Raw genomic sequence first — 15,656 nt, 5'->3', positions numbered from 1 at the left:
CTTTTGCTCCTCGTCCTCGTCCTCCTCATCCTCCCCTTCTTCCTCCCTCTCCTCTTCCTTCTCTTTCTCCTTTTCCTCCTTTGCCTCTCTCGTCTCGTCCCTCCTCATCCTCCTCTTCTTCCCTCCTCTTCCTTCTCTTTCTCCCTCTTCCTTCTCTTTCTCCTTTTGCTCCTCGTCCTCGTCCTCCTCATCCTCCCCTTTCTCCCTCTCCTCTTCCTTCTCTTTCTCCTTTTGCTCCTCGTCCTCGTCCTCCTCATCCTCCCCTTCCTCGCTCTCCTCTTCCTTCTCTTTCTCCTTTTGCTCCTCGTCCTCGTCCTCCTCATCCTCCCCTTCCTCCCTCTCCTCTTCCCTCTCTTTCTCCTTTTGCTCCTCGTCCTCGTCCTCCTCATCATCCCCTACTTCCTCCCTCACCTCTTCATGCTATTTCTCCTATTGCTCCTCGTCCTCGTCCTCCTCATCCTCCTCGTCTTCCTCCCTCTCCTCTTCCTTCTCTTTCTCCTTTTCCTCCTCGTCCTCGTCCTCCTCATCCTCTCGTCCTCGTCCTCCTCATCCTCCCCTTTCTCCCTCTCCTCTTCCTTCTCTTTCTCCTTTTGCTCCTCGTCCTCGTCCTCCTTCTCATCCTCCCCTTCTTCCTCCCTCTCCTCTTCCTTTTATTCCTCCTCCTTCTTCTCTTTCTTCTTGTCTTTGATCTACTTCTACCTACTTTTTTTTCATTCAGTGTTTTCAGTCTCTCCTATTCCCCTACCCTTATCTTCCTATCCCATTCCTCCTTCTCCTCTTTCTCCTTCACCTTCTCTTTCTCCTCCTCTTCCTTGTCTTCTTTGGTCTAGTTCTCCTTTCTACTTTTCTTCCTTTCATATTTGCCCTCATCTTCCCTTCCTCTTCCTGCCATACCTCCCTCAACACCTTACCTGTTCTGTCTCGCTAGTCACCTTCTCCTCCTCCTCCTCCTTCTTCTTCTCCTCTCATCTTCCCTTTCTCTTCACGCCTTACCAATTCTGTCACCTTAGTCACCTCCTCCTTCTCCTCCTCCTTCTTCTTCTCCCTTTCTCTTCCCTTTCTCTTCCTACTTTCCTTCCCTTCACGCCTTACCAATTCTATCACCTTAGCCACCTCCTCCTCCTCCTCCTTCCCTCACTCGTTTCTTATCTCTGTGTACACGAGGAGGGCGCGGGGACGAGGAGATAAGAATGGCAGGAGAGTCATGAGTGTGCGGCGAGTCACGAGGGGCATGACTCTACGGCTTGACGCGCCTTGTTTCGGGGACAAATTTTGCGTTGGCGTCGTGAAGGAAGAAGAGGAATGGCATGATAAAGAAAAGGAACTGAAGGATATGGACGAATAGGTGAAGGGAGAGGAGGAATAAGGATACAAACGTGGAAGAGGAAAAGGATTAAGAGATGGGATGAAAGGAGGGTAAAGAGGATGAAGGAAGGAAAGAGGAGGAAAAGCCGGATAAGGAGAAGGCTTGAAGGAGAGAGATAAAGAGGTGAAGAAAGGGGAAGAATGTAGAATAAGAATACGCATGAGGAAGAGGAAAAGGAGGATAAAGAAAGGGATGGAAGGAGAGTCTTGAAGAGGTGAAGGAAGAGAGGAAATGCAAAAAATGGATAAGAATGAGGAAGAGGAAAAGGAGGATAAGAATGTAGGAGGAAGAGGTGAAGAAGGAGGAGGCTGGAAAATAGGTTGAAAAATTGGAATATAGAAGGAAAAGAAGAAAAGAAGAAGAAGAAGAAGAAGAAGAAAAAAGAAGGTGAAGGAAATGGAGGAGAGAAAGTAGATTAAAGAATAGAAATGTATGAGAAGAAGGCGATGAAAGAAGAGGAGAAATTTAAGATAGAGATACGAACATGACGGAAGAGGAGAAGGAGGAGGAAAAATGATAAAGAACAAAACCTAAAGAGAGTGATAAAGAAGAGGAAGAGGAGGAGGAGGAGAGAAGGAAAAAGAAACTAGGGAGCAAGAATGAGAGGATAAGCAAATGACGGAAGAGGAGGAGGGAAAAAATTATAAAGAACAAAACCGAAGGAGAGTGATAAAGAAGAAGAGGAGGAGGAAAAAGAAACTAAGGAGCAGGAGTGAGAGGATAAGCAAATAAGGGAAGAGGAGGAATATTAAGGAGGGACATTTATAGAAGCGGGAGGAGAGATAATTTTATATGAGTCAACGAGGAAGGAGAGATAAAGGAAAAGGAATTGGATTTGGGTGAGACGGAGGAAGAGGAGGAGGAGGATCTCTCTCTCTCTCTCTCTCTCTCTCTCTCTCTCTCTCTCTCTCTCTCTCTCTCTCTCTCTCTCTCTCTCTCTCTCTCTCTCTCGTTTACGGTGGCTCGTTATTTACGTTTTCCTCCGCTTCCTTTTTTTTCCACCTGCATCCGAGACGCAATTTTAAGTGCCGTCATTTTTCTTTTAGCGGATTCAGCGACACGGAATTAGGTCAGGTAAAGAGGAAGATATACCACCACCACCACCACCACTATTACTACTACTACTACTATTACTACTATGCCACTTACACTTTATCTGCTACTACTGCTGCTGCTACTAGTTCGACTTTTACTACAAGAGAAAGAGGAGAGACGAGTGGTAGAGGAGAAGTAGAAGGAGGGATGGAAGGAAGGGAGGGGGAGAAGGAAGGAAGGAGAGTGATGATAGAATTGCGTTTTAAAGGAGAAAGGAAAGAGGGATGTCACTACTATTACTACTACCACTGCTTCTACTACTACCACTACTACTTCTACTAATACCATCATCATCATCTAGCCACTACTACTACTACTACTACTACTACTACTACTACTACCACTACCATCGCTACTACTACTACAACCTCAACTTCTACTACATAAAAAAAACTACTACTACTACTACTACTACTACTGCTACTACTACTACTACTACTACCACTACTACTACTACAATCACCATCATCAAACCCCCTATTACCACCACCACCAATACTACTACTACTACTACTACTACTACTACTACTACTACTACTACTACTACTACCACCACCGCCGCCGCTCCAGACACCTGCAATACACGGCCCTCTATCACGGCCAGACGGAGGAGGCTTGGCGTAGGGACCACAAACTCAATTAATTAATGAAGCGAGTTTAATGGGCGCCCGGGACAAGGTGAGAGCCGTTGTTTGCGTCATTAAGGATTGATGGCGGTCATTAGTGAGTATTTACGGTGGTTTGCTGGGCCTATTAATTACTTATGTGGAATGTGTGGTGGGGTGGTGGTGGTCGTGGTGGTGGTGGTGGTGGTTGTGGGTTTGTTTTGGTTTGGTGTTGGTGGTGTTTGTAGTGGGGGGTGATGGGGGTACCTGTGTGTGTGTGTGTGTGTGTGTGTGTGTGTGTGTGTGTGTGTGTGTGTGTGTGTGTGTGTGTGTGTGTGTGTGTGTGTGAAGCAATTAGTCAGCCTAAGACCCTAAAAAAACTGCCATCACACACACACACACACACACACACACACACACACACACACACACACACACACACACACACACACACACACACACACACACACACACACACATGTCCTCGGGGGCACAATTCCACAGCAGTAAAACGAAGCATAAAGTTACCTGCGAGGATTTAGAGGTGCTGAGGTGCGCTTGTTAACAGCCCCCCCCCTGCCTCGCCCTCATTTCCCCCCCCCCCCTCACCTCCATCCTTTCACCCCCCCCGCCTCCCTCTACTTCACGTGATGTAAGGGGTGCTCTCTCTCTCTCTCTCTCTCTCTCTCTCTCTCTCTCTCTCTCTCTCTCTCTCTCTCTCTCTCTCTCTCTCTCTCTCTCTCTCTCTCTCTCTCTCTCTCTCTCTCTCTCTCTCTCTCTCTCTCTCTCTCTCTCTCTCTCTCTCTCTCTCTCTCTCTCAGTAAACTCTACAATGTAAGGTTATAATCGTTCACCAGCTGTTTGTGTGTGTACATGGAAGTGTGTGTGTGTGTGTGTGTGTGTGTGTGTGTGTGTGTGTGTGTGTGTGTGTGTGTGTGTGTGTGTGTGTGTGTGTGTGTGTGTGTTTGAAAGAAAGTGAGTGAGAGAATTTAAACACTATGCCTCTCGTCTTTTGTTGCGTTTTCTTTTTTTCTCATTTTTGAAGAGTGAGGAGGGACGGGGGGGGGGGGAGAGAGAGCACGGGAAGGGAAGGGACAGGTAATAAGTTGGCGCTCTGACGTAACAAGCCGAGCCGTCCCCACTTTGACTCCTCCGGGCACGCAGACTCGCCGCGGGACCAATATCGACGATCGGGAAACGGCCACGCGTGAAGCAAAGTTAAGCACCGACTCCGAAAAAAAAAAGGAAAAAAAATCCCCTGAAAAGACTGGAGATGAAAACATGGTCTTGATAATAGTACTGGGGGGAAGGGAAGGTAAGGAAGGGGTCGCAGGCAGGCAGGTAGGTAGGTTGGTAGGTAGGTAGGGTAAAAAGGGATTTATATTTACGCGTTGTCTTCGTTCTTTTTATAGATATGCGTAAAGTCAATGTAAATAGCGATTATATGAAAACTTCCCTTGCACTAACTGAGGAGCTAAGGGTGAAGGTGGAGGAGGAGGAGGAGTAGGGGGAGGGAAAGAAGTTGAGGACGGAGAGGAGGAGGGGAAAAAGTTGAGGGCAGAGAGGGAGGGAAGAATTGTGGGAGGAGAGGAGAGGAGGAGGAGGGGAAGAAGTTGAGGGCGAAGAGGGGGCGGGGGAAGAAATTGAGGGCGAAGAGAGGGGGGAAGAGTTGTGGGAGGAGAGGAGAGGAGGATGAGGGGAAGAAGTTGAGGGCAGAGAGGAGAGGGGAAAGGGGGGGGTCGTCTTGTAAGTAAGTGTTCTTCTTTACGCTGTGTTTATGTAATCGATACGTCCGTGCAAACACAGTACCGATTACGTGGAAAATTCTGGCCCCCGAACTGAAGGTTATAACTGATTCCTGATTTTCGTGAGGAGTGGAGGAGGAGGAGGAGGAGGAGGAGGAGGAGGAGGAGGAGGAGGAGGAGGAGGAGGAAGAAGAAGAAGAAAACAAGAAACCTAAGAACAATAAGAGGAGGAGGAGAAGGCAGAAGAACCAGAACAAGAACAAAAAGAGGAGGAGGAGAAGGAAGAGGAAGAGGAAGAAGAAGAAAACAAGAAACCCAAAAACAATAAGAGGAGGAGGGGAAGGCAGAAGAACCAGAACAAGAACAAAAAGAGGAGGAGGAGAAGGAGAGAACGTGGAAAGCTAAGTGGTTCCTTTTGTCTCTTTAGTAAGTTTTATATATTTTTTTTATGTGTTTTCGTTATCGATGACGCCACGCGAGGCAAAGTTATGTCTGTTATGTGGAAAGTTTGCTCGGAAAACTACAGAAAACTTCTTGAAAACAACACGAAGGAAAGGGGGGAGGAGGAGAGGGGAGGGGAGGGGAAAGGTCCTGTGGTGTCATTTATGGAAGTGTCCCTTTTTACATTGTCTCTGTACTCGACGGAGCCACGTAGAGAACACTTTGGTACCAGTTATGTGAAAACTCTCCTCGGAAAACGGAAGTATGCATGCTTGTTGGTGAAAACTGCAAGGGTGTCCGTGCTTGCATTGTCTATTAACAGCTTGTTCTATTTATATTGTTGTCTTAGCGATGCGGTTATGTAGCACACTAAAGTATCGATTATGTGCAAACTCTCCTCGGAAAACGGAAGTATGCATGCTTGTTGGTGAAAACTGCAAGGGTGTCCGTGCTTGCATCGTCTATTAACAGCTTGTTCTGTTTATACTGTTATGTCTTAGCGATGTGGTTATGTAGCACACTGAAGTATCGATTGTATGAAAACTCTGCCCGGAAACCAAAGCAAACGCGTTATTTATAGTGATAACTGCACGGGTGTCAGTGTTTATGTCGTCTATTAGCAGTGTTCTAACTATAATACTATGTCTTTGTTATAGGACGGCTATGTAGCACACTAAAGTATCAATTGTGTGAAAACTGCTCGCAAACAAAAGTAAACGCGATATATATTGTGAAAACTGAATGTGTGAGTGTTTGTGTTGTCTATTTATAATTTTGTGTTCTATTTATAAGCTGATGCCTTTGTTACAGGGCGATTATGTAACATACTTTGATACCGATTGTGTGAAAACTCTGCTCGGTAAAATGAAAGTAAACTCATTATATAAAGAGAAAACTGCACGTATGTCAGCGCTTGTATCGTCAATTAAGTGTGTGTTCTATTTATAAAGTTATGCCTTTGTTAGCAGTACGGTTATGTAACACACTTTGGTATCGATTACATGAAAACTTTGCTTAAAAAAATACTACATGAAATTACTCAGTCGCCGCACGAGGGAGGGAGACTAAACCGTCCTTTACGTACGTAGGTGTTCTATTTTTAGGTGATTGTGTTATCGATGGTCAGCGAAGAGAGAAACTATTCATTATGTGAGAACTTTCCTCGATAAAGTTAAATAAAGCTTCTTCCTGTAAACTTCACGCAAGAGGTTGGAGGCGAGGGCAAGGGTACGTGTGCTTACTTTTGTTTTCTGTTATTTTTTTTAATATACTGACCCGCCCTAGTTATTGATTGCGCTCGAAAACTGAAGAAAATCACTTATTCTTGAAAACTTGACAAGGGGTGATAAGGGGGCGGCGGTACTTGTGCTAACTTTTGTTTTCTATTTTCTTTATACAGAGCCTTCGTTATTGAATATGCTCGAAAACTGAAGAAAATTATTTATTCCTGAAAACTCAACAAAGATAAACGGGGGGGGACGGAACTGCTGAATCTTTAGGCTTCGTTGTAACTGATGCGTCTTCGTCATAAATTAGTCTCTTTGTAAATACGTAGAGATATATCGATGAAACTAGACGATTCGATAAGTTATTCGTTGGCGGCAGGTGGGTGGTGGCGGGCGGGGGGAGGGGGGCGAAGGACCTGTGCTCTAGATAAGTGACATCCTCCAGAACGCTTTGTCTTCGTTATCAACTAGTCTATGTAAATACGTGGAGTTGTATTGATTATGCGAAGCCCTACTCGAAGAACTAGATGATATAACTTACTCGTTGGCGGCGGCGGGGAAGGGGGAGGGGGAACAATGGCTCTTTGCTCCAGATAAGTGACATCCTTCTGAACGCCTCGTCTTCCATATCGACCGCAGGCAAATGGTCTGTCGTAAAGTAAACACAAAGGGCCATTACGTGAAAACTTCCTCGAAAACTCAAAAAGCGATAACCTCTTCTAAAAACGGTGCGGGAGGACTCTCTCTCCTTAGATAAGCGTCGTTATACTCTTCTGCTGACTCTCTCTCTCTCTCTCTCTCTCTCTCTCTCTCTCTCTCTCTCTCTCTCTCTCTCTCTCTCTCTCTCTCTCTCTCTCTCTCTCTCTCTCTCTCTCTCTCTCTCTCTCTCTTTTTTATTATTGTACTCTTTTGCTCAATCTTGCGTGTTGTCAGTGCCGGCGTTGTTTGTTTTTCGCGGGTTTTCGCTTTTATTGGTGTTTGTGTGGCAGAGAGTTCAATGTTTGGTTTATATTCGGACGAGGGAGCAGTGGCGGGGGGCGAAGAGGTGGAGGGGCGAGACTGAGGTGAAAGGGGGGCGCCGTCGCTGTGTCGTTCATTTTCGCGTCGTGTCGTGTCGTCTCGGCGTGAAGGCCCGGCGCTTGATGGCCGCGGAGAACACGCGCCGTAATAACTGTGTGTCGCAGGGAGGCGGTCGTTTGCCGGCGCGAGGGAAGCGTCTTGGTCTTACGGGGAAAAGTGCCGCGTTGGGGAGGGAAAATGTAACTTGTAATGCCGTTTGAAGGTCCTCCTCCTCCTCCTCCTCCTCCTCCTCCTTTCCTCCTCCTCCTCCCTGTTTTCTCTCCGTCCTCTTTCTCTCCAGTACAAGCATGATCGTGCATCTGACAGTCGTTTGGAGCTTGCTCTCCGGGCAACAGGATGGCAGGAAAAATGTTGTTCCCTTACTCACAAAAAGATAAAAACGAATGATTGCAATGCCCCCGCGCCGCGTTTTATCCCCCCACAGGGACGCGGCCTTTAATTAAGCCCCGCGGCGGCTCTTTAAATCCGTATGAATGGGGCGCCATCAACCATTTTTCTGCTAAGTTTAGGGGCGGCGGGAAAGGCGACAGTCAGGTGATCGTTGGCCTGGTTAAACACTGCTGGAGTTTCCATATTTTTTTGGAGAGCGTTTTCTGTGTGTCTCGTCTTCATTATCTCCTCAAAGACGGACGAGAAAAGGAAAAAAGCGCTGAGTAAATCGTGGGTTCCTGGAGCGAGGTGGTGTTGACGGTTCTTGAGAAGTTTAAATGAAGTTGGTCGTCAGGGGCCGTGCGGCGCGGCGCCCCCGCGCCTGTGCCGGGCCATGGGGCCACTTCCGACTGTCGTGTCCTTTGTGTCTAGTGTTAGCCTTTCTCTCTCTCTCTCTCTCTCTCTCTCTCTCTCTCTCTCTCTCTCTCTCTCTCTCTCTCTCTCTCTCTCTCTCTCTCTCACACACACACACACACACACTGGGCCGGGTAATAATAGCTTCCTTCTGCTCCACAGGCTCTTCAAACTGCGGCTGCGGCGGGACGTCTCCCTCTTCGCCGACGATGTCGTGTTCGAATCCACGTCCGGACCTGTTGACTTTGACCTTAACAAAGTGTACAGTGGCTGGCTGGAAGGTGAGTCTGGGGGTTGGGTGTGTGGGTGACTAAGGGGGGGAGGGGGGGAGGGGTCTTGGTGGAGTGTCTGGGAGTGAATGGGTCGTTGACAGGTTGATGAATACACGCCCGTGTTGGGCCCGGGCGAGGGATCGATGGCCAGGCAGATGGTCAAGTCTTGTCCAGTGGCACCAATTTCCCCGAGCTGCCGCTGACTCCAGGCCATCAGGGCCACTAGGCCAGGCCAGCTCCAGGCCACGCCTGGCCGCCCCTCCCCGGGCCGCGGTAGGTCATTGGGCCCTGACGGTTTTTTCTTTCACAGACGATGACTTGGCGGAGGTGGCGGGCGTGGTGACCAAGGAGGGGCTGTTCGACGGCCATGTGTCGACGCCCTCGGAGCTCTACTACCTGGAGCCGGCCAGCAAGTACCTGCCGGACGCCGAGTTCCACTCCGTCATGTACAAGGCCTCGGACGTGGTGCACCCGACGGCGGCAGGCTGCGCCTCGCAGCAGCTGCACCTGCGGGGCCGCGTCCACACCCCGTGGGCCGCCCCCAAGCCGCCCCCCGGGGACGCCGGGGTGTTCGAGGCCGTGCCGCCCCCTGTGGGCCCCGCCTCTGCACCCCGCCGGGCCTCGTCGCCTTCCTCTCATTCTTCCATTTCGTCCAGCGTGGCCGGGGGCGGCGCCCTCCCCACACCCCAGGCTGTGAACCCCCGCGCCCCCCCGCCTACCTCGCCCCCCGCCCGCCAGCCTCAGCAGCAGCACCACCGCCGCCCTAACCCTCTTAGTCAGTCACCCTCAAAGAAACATATTTTTTATAAGAAATCGCCGTCTTTTGTACAGCAGTTTAAAAAGGGGGCGAGGGAGGCCCCCGCAGGTGCTCAGTCCCCCGCCGCCACCCACACCCCCGCCCCCAACCACAACGGCTCCGCCCCCCCCGCCGCCCACCTCCACCACCCCGCCAGCCACCTGGACTTCCAGCTGGTATACGAACCGACGCGGAGCGGCGCGCTCCCCGCCCCCACTGCCCCCGGGAACTACACCCGTCGCAGGCCAGTGGCGAGGAGGCCGCCCGCCGAGCTTCCAGACGAGTCCGCGCCCTGGCCCAGGAGAGGCCCCAGGAGGAAAAGGCGAGTACTTTGCTCTTCTCCCCGCTTAACCTGATCCTGCTGTGCTCCCGTGTTTCCTCTCTCCCTTGTAATCTGCCTCCTTTTACTTTCACCGCCATCAATGCTTTCATTACTGACACTAATAATTTTATATATATCGCTGTATGTCTCAACGCCCGTGTCCCCCCGGCCTGGCACCCTTGTCTGAGTGTGCGGTGTGTTGCAGGTCCGGCGTCGACCCCCACAAGACCACGTGCATGCTGTACCTGCAGGCCGACCACCTCTTCTACGAGAAAATCGGCTCCGAAGAGGCGTGCATCGAGACTATGACGAGGCACGTGCAGCGCGTCAACAACATCTACCGCGTCACAGGTCAGCCTCCTCCTCCTCCTCCTCCTCCAACTTCTCCTGCTCTTTTTCCTTCTCCTCCTCCCCCCCCTCCTCCTCCATAACGCCGCACTAACACACACTTCAAAGTCCTCCCTTCTGATTTCACATTTACCAATATTCCTGAATCGCTTAATGACAACTTTCTCTCCTCCTCCTCCTCCTCTTCCTCCTCCTACAACTACAGCCCCTCCACAACAAACTATCCAAACAGTTCATCATTGAGTACCAGAGTTTCAAGGACGATGATGGTAGATAATTATTTCCACCTCCTTTTCCTCCCTGCTTTCCCTCAGCCTCTCCAGTCCTCATCCCAACCCGCACTCCATTTTTTTTCCCTCTTTTTTTTCTTTTTCTCTATCTATACCGTTCTTCTCCTTTCCCTTCTTCCATCTATCTTCTTTCCTCACTCTTCCCCTCTCTATATTTTTTTTTCCTTTTTCTATTTTGTCTTTTTTCTCTATTTCCCCTCTTCCTCCCTCTCTTTCTTGTCTCATATATTTCCCCTCTATGTTATGTTTCAGTTTTCATGTTTCCCTTCATTGTTTTCCCTTTATCTTACTTCCCTTCTCTCTCTCCTTTCCTCTATTCCCCTTTTCTTCCTTCTGGTAATATTTTTTCCTCCTATCTCCCGCTGCATCGAATATCTCCCTCCTCTCATCAGTCTCTCTCTCCTTTCTTCCTCTCCTTCTCCTCCATCTCAGGCGAAGAAAAGGAAGGAGATAAGGTGGGAAGGATAATCAAATAAAAAAAGATTGATTGACTGACGAATAGGGAGATGAGGAAATAGAAAAGAATTAAGGCTAACGAATTATTCTGAGAGAGAGAGAGAGAGAGAGAGAGAGAGAGAGAGAGAGAGAGAGAGAGGATGGTAGATTTCATGGGTAAAGGAGGTAAAAGGAACAATTGGAAAACCATTCTCTCTCTCTCTCTCTCTCTCTCTCTCTCTCTCTCTCTCTCTCTCTCTCTCTCTCTCTCTCTCTCTCTCTCTCTCTCTCTCTCTCTCTCACTCTCTCTCTCTCTCTCTCTCTCTCGACAAGGATGTGAGAGAGGTTGGTGTTTCCTCCTCCTCCTCCTCCTCCTCCTCTTCCTCCTCCTTCCAATCCTCTTCTTCTCATTCCCTCCTTCCGTCCTTCCTTCTTTAGTCCAGCCCTCTTTCAATCCTTCCTTCCTCTTTTTTCCTTCTTTCTCTTCTTCCTCTCTCGACTATACCTTCCTATTCGTTTATCCATTTCCCCTTTCGCACCTATCCTTTTCTCTCTTTTTTTTTATATCCCAGGTTTCCTTCACGCCTTCCTTCTCACATACTCCATCCTTCCTGCATCCTCATCCTCTTCTTCCAATCATCTTTTCCTCGTTCCTTCCTTCCTTCCTCCCTCCAGCCCTCCTTCAGTCCTTCCTTCCTCTCTTTCTCCCTTCCTTCTCTTCCTTACTCGACTATATCCATTTTCCCCTTCGCACTTATCCTTTTCTTTTCCTTTGCATCTCTCATATTTCCTTCACGCTTTCCTTCTCACTCCTTCTTTCTCTCATCCTTCGTCCTCCTCCTCCTCGTCCTCCTTGAATGGACTCGAATCTTATTGGCTGCGCAGTGAGATCGGTTTCCCTTCCCTTCCCTTTCCTTCCCTTCCCTTCCTTTCCCTTCCCTTCCTTTCCCTTCCCTTTCATTCCATTCCTCTCCCTTCCATTCCTTTCCCTTCCCTTCCCTTCCCTCTTCTTCCCTTCCATTCCATTCCATTCCATTCCTTTCCCATCCTTTCCATTCCCTTCCCTTCCCTCAGTGTTTAGTCCCTAGTGTTTTCCTTCCATTTACCTACCAGTGACCCTCCTCCCTTTCCTCCCTCCCTCTCTCCTTTACACTTTTGCCCTCTCTCCCACCTCCCGTTGTTCCCTTTCAATCGACCTTTCTCGTGTTCTGCCTAGTGTTTTCTCCTTCCTTTCCTTCCCTCCTTCCTTCCTTTAATATCTTTTCCTGGCTTTCCTATTTTCCTCTTTAGCAGTATGCCGTGTTTTCCTTTTCAGTGTTCATCAGTTGCTGGTTGGTTCCTTCCTTCCTTCCTTTCTTTCTTTCTTTCTTTCTTTCTTTTTTGCTTCCTTTGTTTCCGTCTTTTTTACCTCATTTCTCCGTTTCTTACTCTCTTTCCTTCCATCCTTTCTTTCCTGCTTCTTTTCCTTCTGTTCGTTTTTCCTTATTTCTCCGTTTCTTACCTTCTTTCTCCATTCCTCCCTTCCGCTTTCCTTTTTTTTTCGTAGTTCCATCTTTATTTCTTACGCTATTCTTCCTTTCTCCCTTCCCTCTATCCCTTCCTTTACTCATGTTCTCTCTTAACTTTCCTTTCTTCCATCCATTCATTCTTCCTCTCTTATTTCCATCTCCTTTACTCATGTCCTTAAAATTCCCTCACTTTCCTTTCTTTTATTATCTCCATCCTTTACTTTATTTTCCCTTCGCTTACCTTACTTCCACATGTTTTCCCTTCATTTTCCTTTCTTTCTTCTATTCCTTATTCCTTCTCCCTCCATAAGCTCCGTCCCTTCCTTTTCTTACATTCTCTTTTCATTTTCCTCTCTCTCATCCATTCCTTATTCCTTTTCACCCTTAGCTCTGGGTTTTCCTTTTCTTACATTCTCTTTTCGTTTTCCTCTCTCATCCATTCCTTATTCCATTTCGCCCTTAGCTCCGTCCCTTCCTTTTCTTACATTCTCTTTTCATTTTCCTCTCTCTCATCCATTCCTTATTCCTTTTCGCCCTTAGCTCCGGGTTTTCCTTTTCTTACATTCTCTTTTCGTTTTCCTCTCTCTCATCCATTCCTTATTCCTTTTCACCCTTAGCTCCGTCCCTTCCTTTTCTTACATTCTCTTTTCGTTTTCCTCTCTCTCATCCATTCCTTATTCCTTTTCGCCCTTAGCCCCGTCCCTTCCTTTTCTTACATTCTCTTTTCGTTTTCCTCTCTCTCATCCATTCCTTATTCCTTTTCACCCTTAGCTCCGTCCCTTCCTTTTCTTACATTCTCTTTTCATTTTCCTCTCTCTCATCCATTCCTTATTCCTTTTCGCCCTTAGCTCCGTCCCTTCCTTTTCTTACATTCTCTTTTCATTTTCCTCTCTCTCATCCATTCCTTATTCCTTTTCGCCCTTAGCTCCGTCCCTTCTCATGCTCACCTCCTCTTCGCTTCCCCCACAGACTTCGATCTCGATGACGACGAAGACAAGATCGGGTTCATGATCAAGCGCATCAAAGTCCACACGACGGAGGCGCTGAATGACTCCGCCTACCGCTTCCCCGGCAACTACGGCGTCGAGAAGTTCCTGGAGCTCTTCTCTGAGGAGGACTACGACGCCTTCTGCCTCGCCTACATGTTCACCTACAGGTATTGACGCGTGCCTGACTTGTGTTCCCAGCAGGTGTGAATGTGTGGGTGGCTGTGCGTCACCTTTGTGTTGAATTTGTTTTCTTCTTACCTGTGTATACGTGCGTTCATACCTTGTCTTGTTGATTGGTCTCTTTAGATTGATTCCTTTATTAATTTATTTTTATTTGTCTATTATTTTCATGTGTCTATTTGCCATACATTATATATCCCTAGAGACATAGATGTGTGGGTATGCATTCTCTCTTACTTATTTATTTACACACACACACACACACACACACACACACGTTTTTTTACCTTCTTGCGATGTGTGTGTGTGTGTGTGTGTGTGTGTGTGTGTGTGTGTGTGTGTGTGTGTGAGTAATTTTAGGTTTACAAAGATCGAAATGTGTTTTCACGATATTTTCGCCTCGTTTCTCCTTTTTTTATCTCTTGTTTATTTGAATTTAATGTTCTCTTGCATCTTCTTCCTTCCGTGTTAGTTGTTCCTGTGTGTGTGTGTGTGTGTGTGTGTGTGTGTGTGTGTGTGTGTGTGTGTGCGTGTGCGTGTGTGTTCATTAATCTTATTCTCTCTCTCTCTCTCTCTCTCTCTCTCTCTCTCTCTCTCTCTCTCTCTCTCTCTCTCTCTCTCTCTCTCTCTCATGCAGTTGTTCTGAAATTCTGTCTCTAATCCAGTTTTTCTCACCTTTTTTATCCTCCTCCTCTTCTTACTACACATTTTTTTACCTCTCTACATCTTTTATCTCCTTTGCCCTTCCTTCTCTCCCTCCTATCTTCTCCCTCCCTTCTTCCATCTTCTCCCTCCTTCCCTGCCTCCCTCCCTCCCTCCTTCCCTCCCTCCTATTTTTCCTCCCACCTCACTCCTCATTCCTCACGTTTTGCGCCCATTTATCTTTTCCTCCTCCGCCTACACTTCATTATCATCATCCTCATTTTTCTTGCTCCTGTGTTTATACCTCGTAACCCCCCCCCCCCCCCCACACACACACACACACCCTCCTCCTTCCTCCTCCTCCCTCACCATCTTTCTCTCTCCCCTCCCCTCCCTCTGGTCTCTCCTACCTCTTTTGCACTCCCACCTTTCCTCCTCTTTTATCGTGCTACTCTCTAATCCTCTCCCCTGCCTCCTTTCTCTCCTCCTCCTCCTTCTCCTCTTATCGTTACCCTCTACCTTTTTTTTCTTCTCATCCCTATACTCACTTTGTACCTCTTTTACTCTCCCATCTATTTGTCTCTCCTCCTCCTCCTCCTCCTCCTTCTCCTCTGTAATCAACACTCCTCACATCCATTTCTTTTCCCTCCACACTCCCCTCCCTCCCTTGTGCATACTTCCTTTCCTCCCCTACCTTTTTATAGTCTCCATGCCCTCCTCCTCCTCCTACTCCTCCAGTTCCCTCTTGTTCATCCTCTCATACTCCCCTTCTCCCACTCCTCTCTCATAGTCTCCCCTTCTTACTCCCATAATTTCCTCTTCCTCATTATTTTCCTTTCCAATGCATGCTTCTCTATTCCATTTATCTCCGTCCTAAAGCTCTCCTCCATCAATATATTTATACCACCTTGCATCTTCTTTACCTTCAACACTCTTCCCTGCTTACTCCTACTCCTCCTTCCTTTTGTCCATCCCTTCCACCTTCCTTCTTCCCCTTTGGCCATGTTTATTATGTTCCTTCTCCTTTCCTTCCTTTATTATGTTCCTTCCTTCTCCTTCCCTTTTTTCTGATGATTGACCTACTTTCCTCCTTCTCTTCCTCCTTATTCTCACCCTCCTAATTCCTCTTTAGAAATGGGATCCTGGGGTCATTATCAGCAGCGACCTGAGCCATATAAAGCATTGTTAGTTTGCCTGTTAAAAAACTAATATCATGCTCAGATTCATGGGGAGGGACTTCAAGTGCAACAACGCGCTGTGAAAGTTATATCACCTCCGAGGCCACAGCTGTATGAATAATGGGCCGAGTGTCTCAACGTCTTAACACTGGAAAAAAGAGTAGTTAGTGTGAAAATTATCAACTCCTTTTAAAATTTCATTGCACGTTTTTTTCTGCCTGCTCTTTTATACTTCCATGTTTCCTCCTCTACTACCTACACTCCTTTCTGCCCTAATTTTCCCTCATTATCCCTCTCTATTCTTGGGCCTCTTCTCCCTCAAGTTAACCATGCCCATCTGCTTCCTGTCCTTTCC

General features: G+C 47.8%; 1 protein-coding gene across 1 annotated transcript in view; it reads left to right on the top strand.

The window, feature by feature from the left end:
* The window catches only part of LOC126996286 (uncharacterized), a 138,257-nt gene that overhangs the window by 107,562 nt on the left and 15,039 nt on the right, over window positions 1-15,656 (top strand). The window contains exons 4-7 of the mRNA XM_050856663.1: window positions 8,504-8,622; window positions 8,924-9,731; window positions 9,937-10,082; window positions 13,282-13,468. Of these exons, the coding sequence (XP_050712620.1) occupies window positions 8,504-8,622; window positions 8,924-9,731; window positions 9,937-10,082; window positions 13,282-13,468 (1,260 nt within the window). The remainder of the gene's footprint in view (window positions 1-8,503; window positions 8,623-8,923; window positions 9,732-9,936; window positions 10,083-13,281; window positions 13,469-15,656) is intronic.

This window comes from Eriocheir sinensis, chromosome 9 (genome assembly GCF_024679095.1).
Source record: "Eriocheir sinensis breed Jianghai 21 chromosome 9, ASM2467909v1, whole genome shotgun sequence".
Lineage (NCBI taxonomy): Eukaryota > Metazoa > Arthropoda > Malacostraca > Decapoda > Varunidae > Eriocheir > Eriocheir sinensis.
This window is presented reverse-complemented; position numbering and strand designations above follow the sequence as displayed.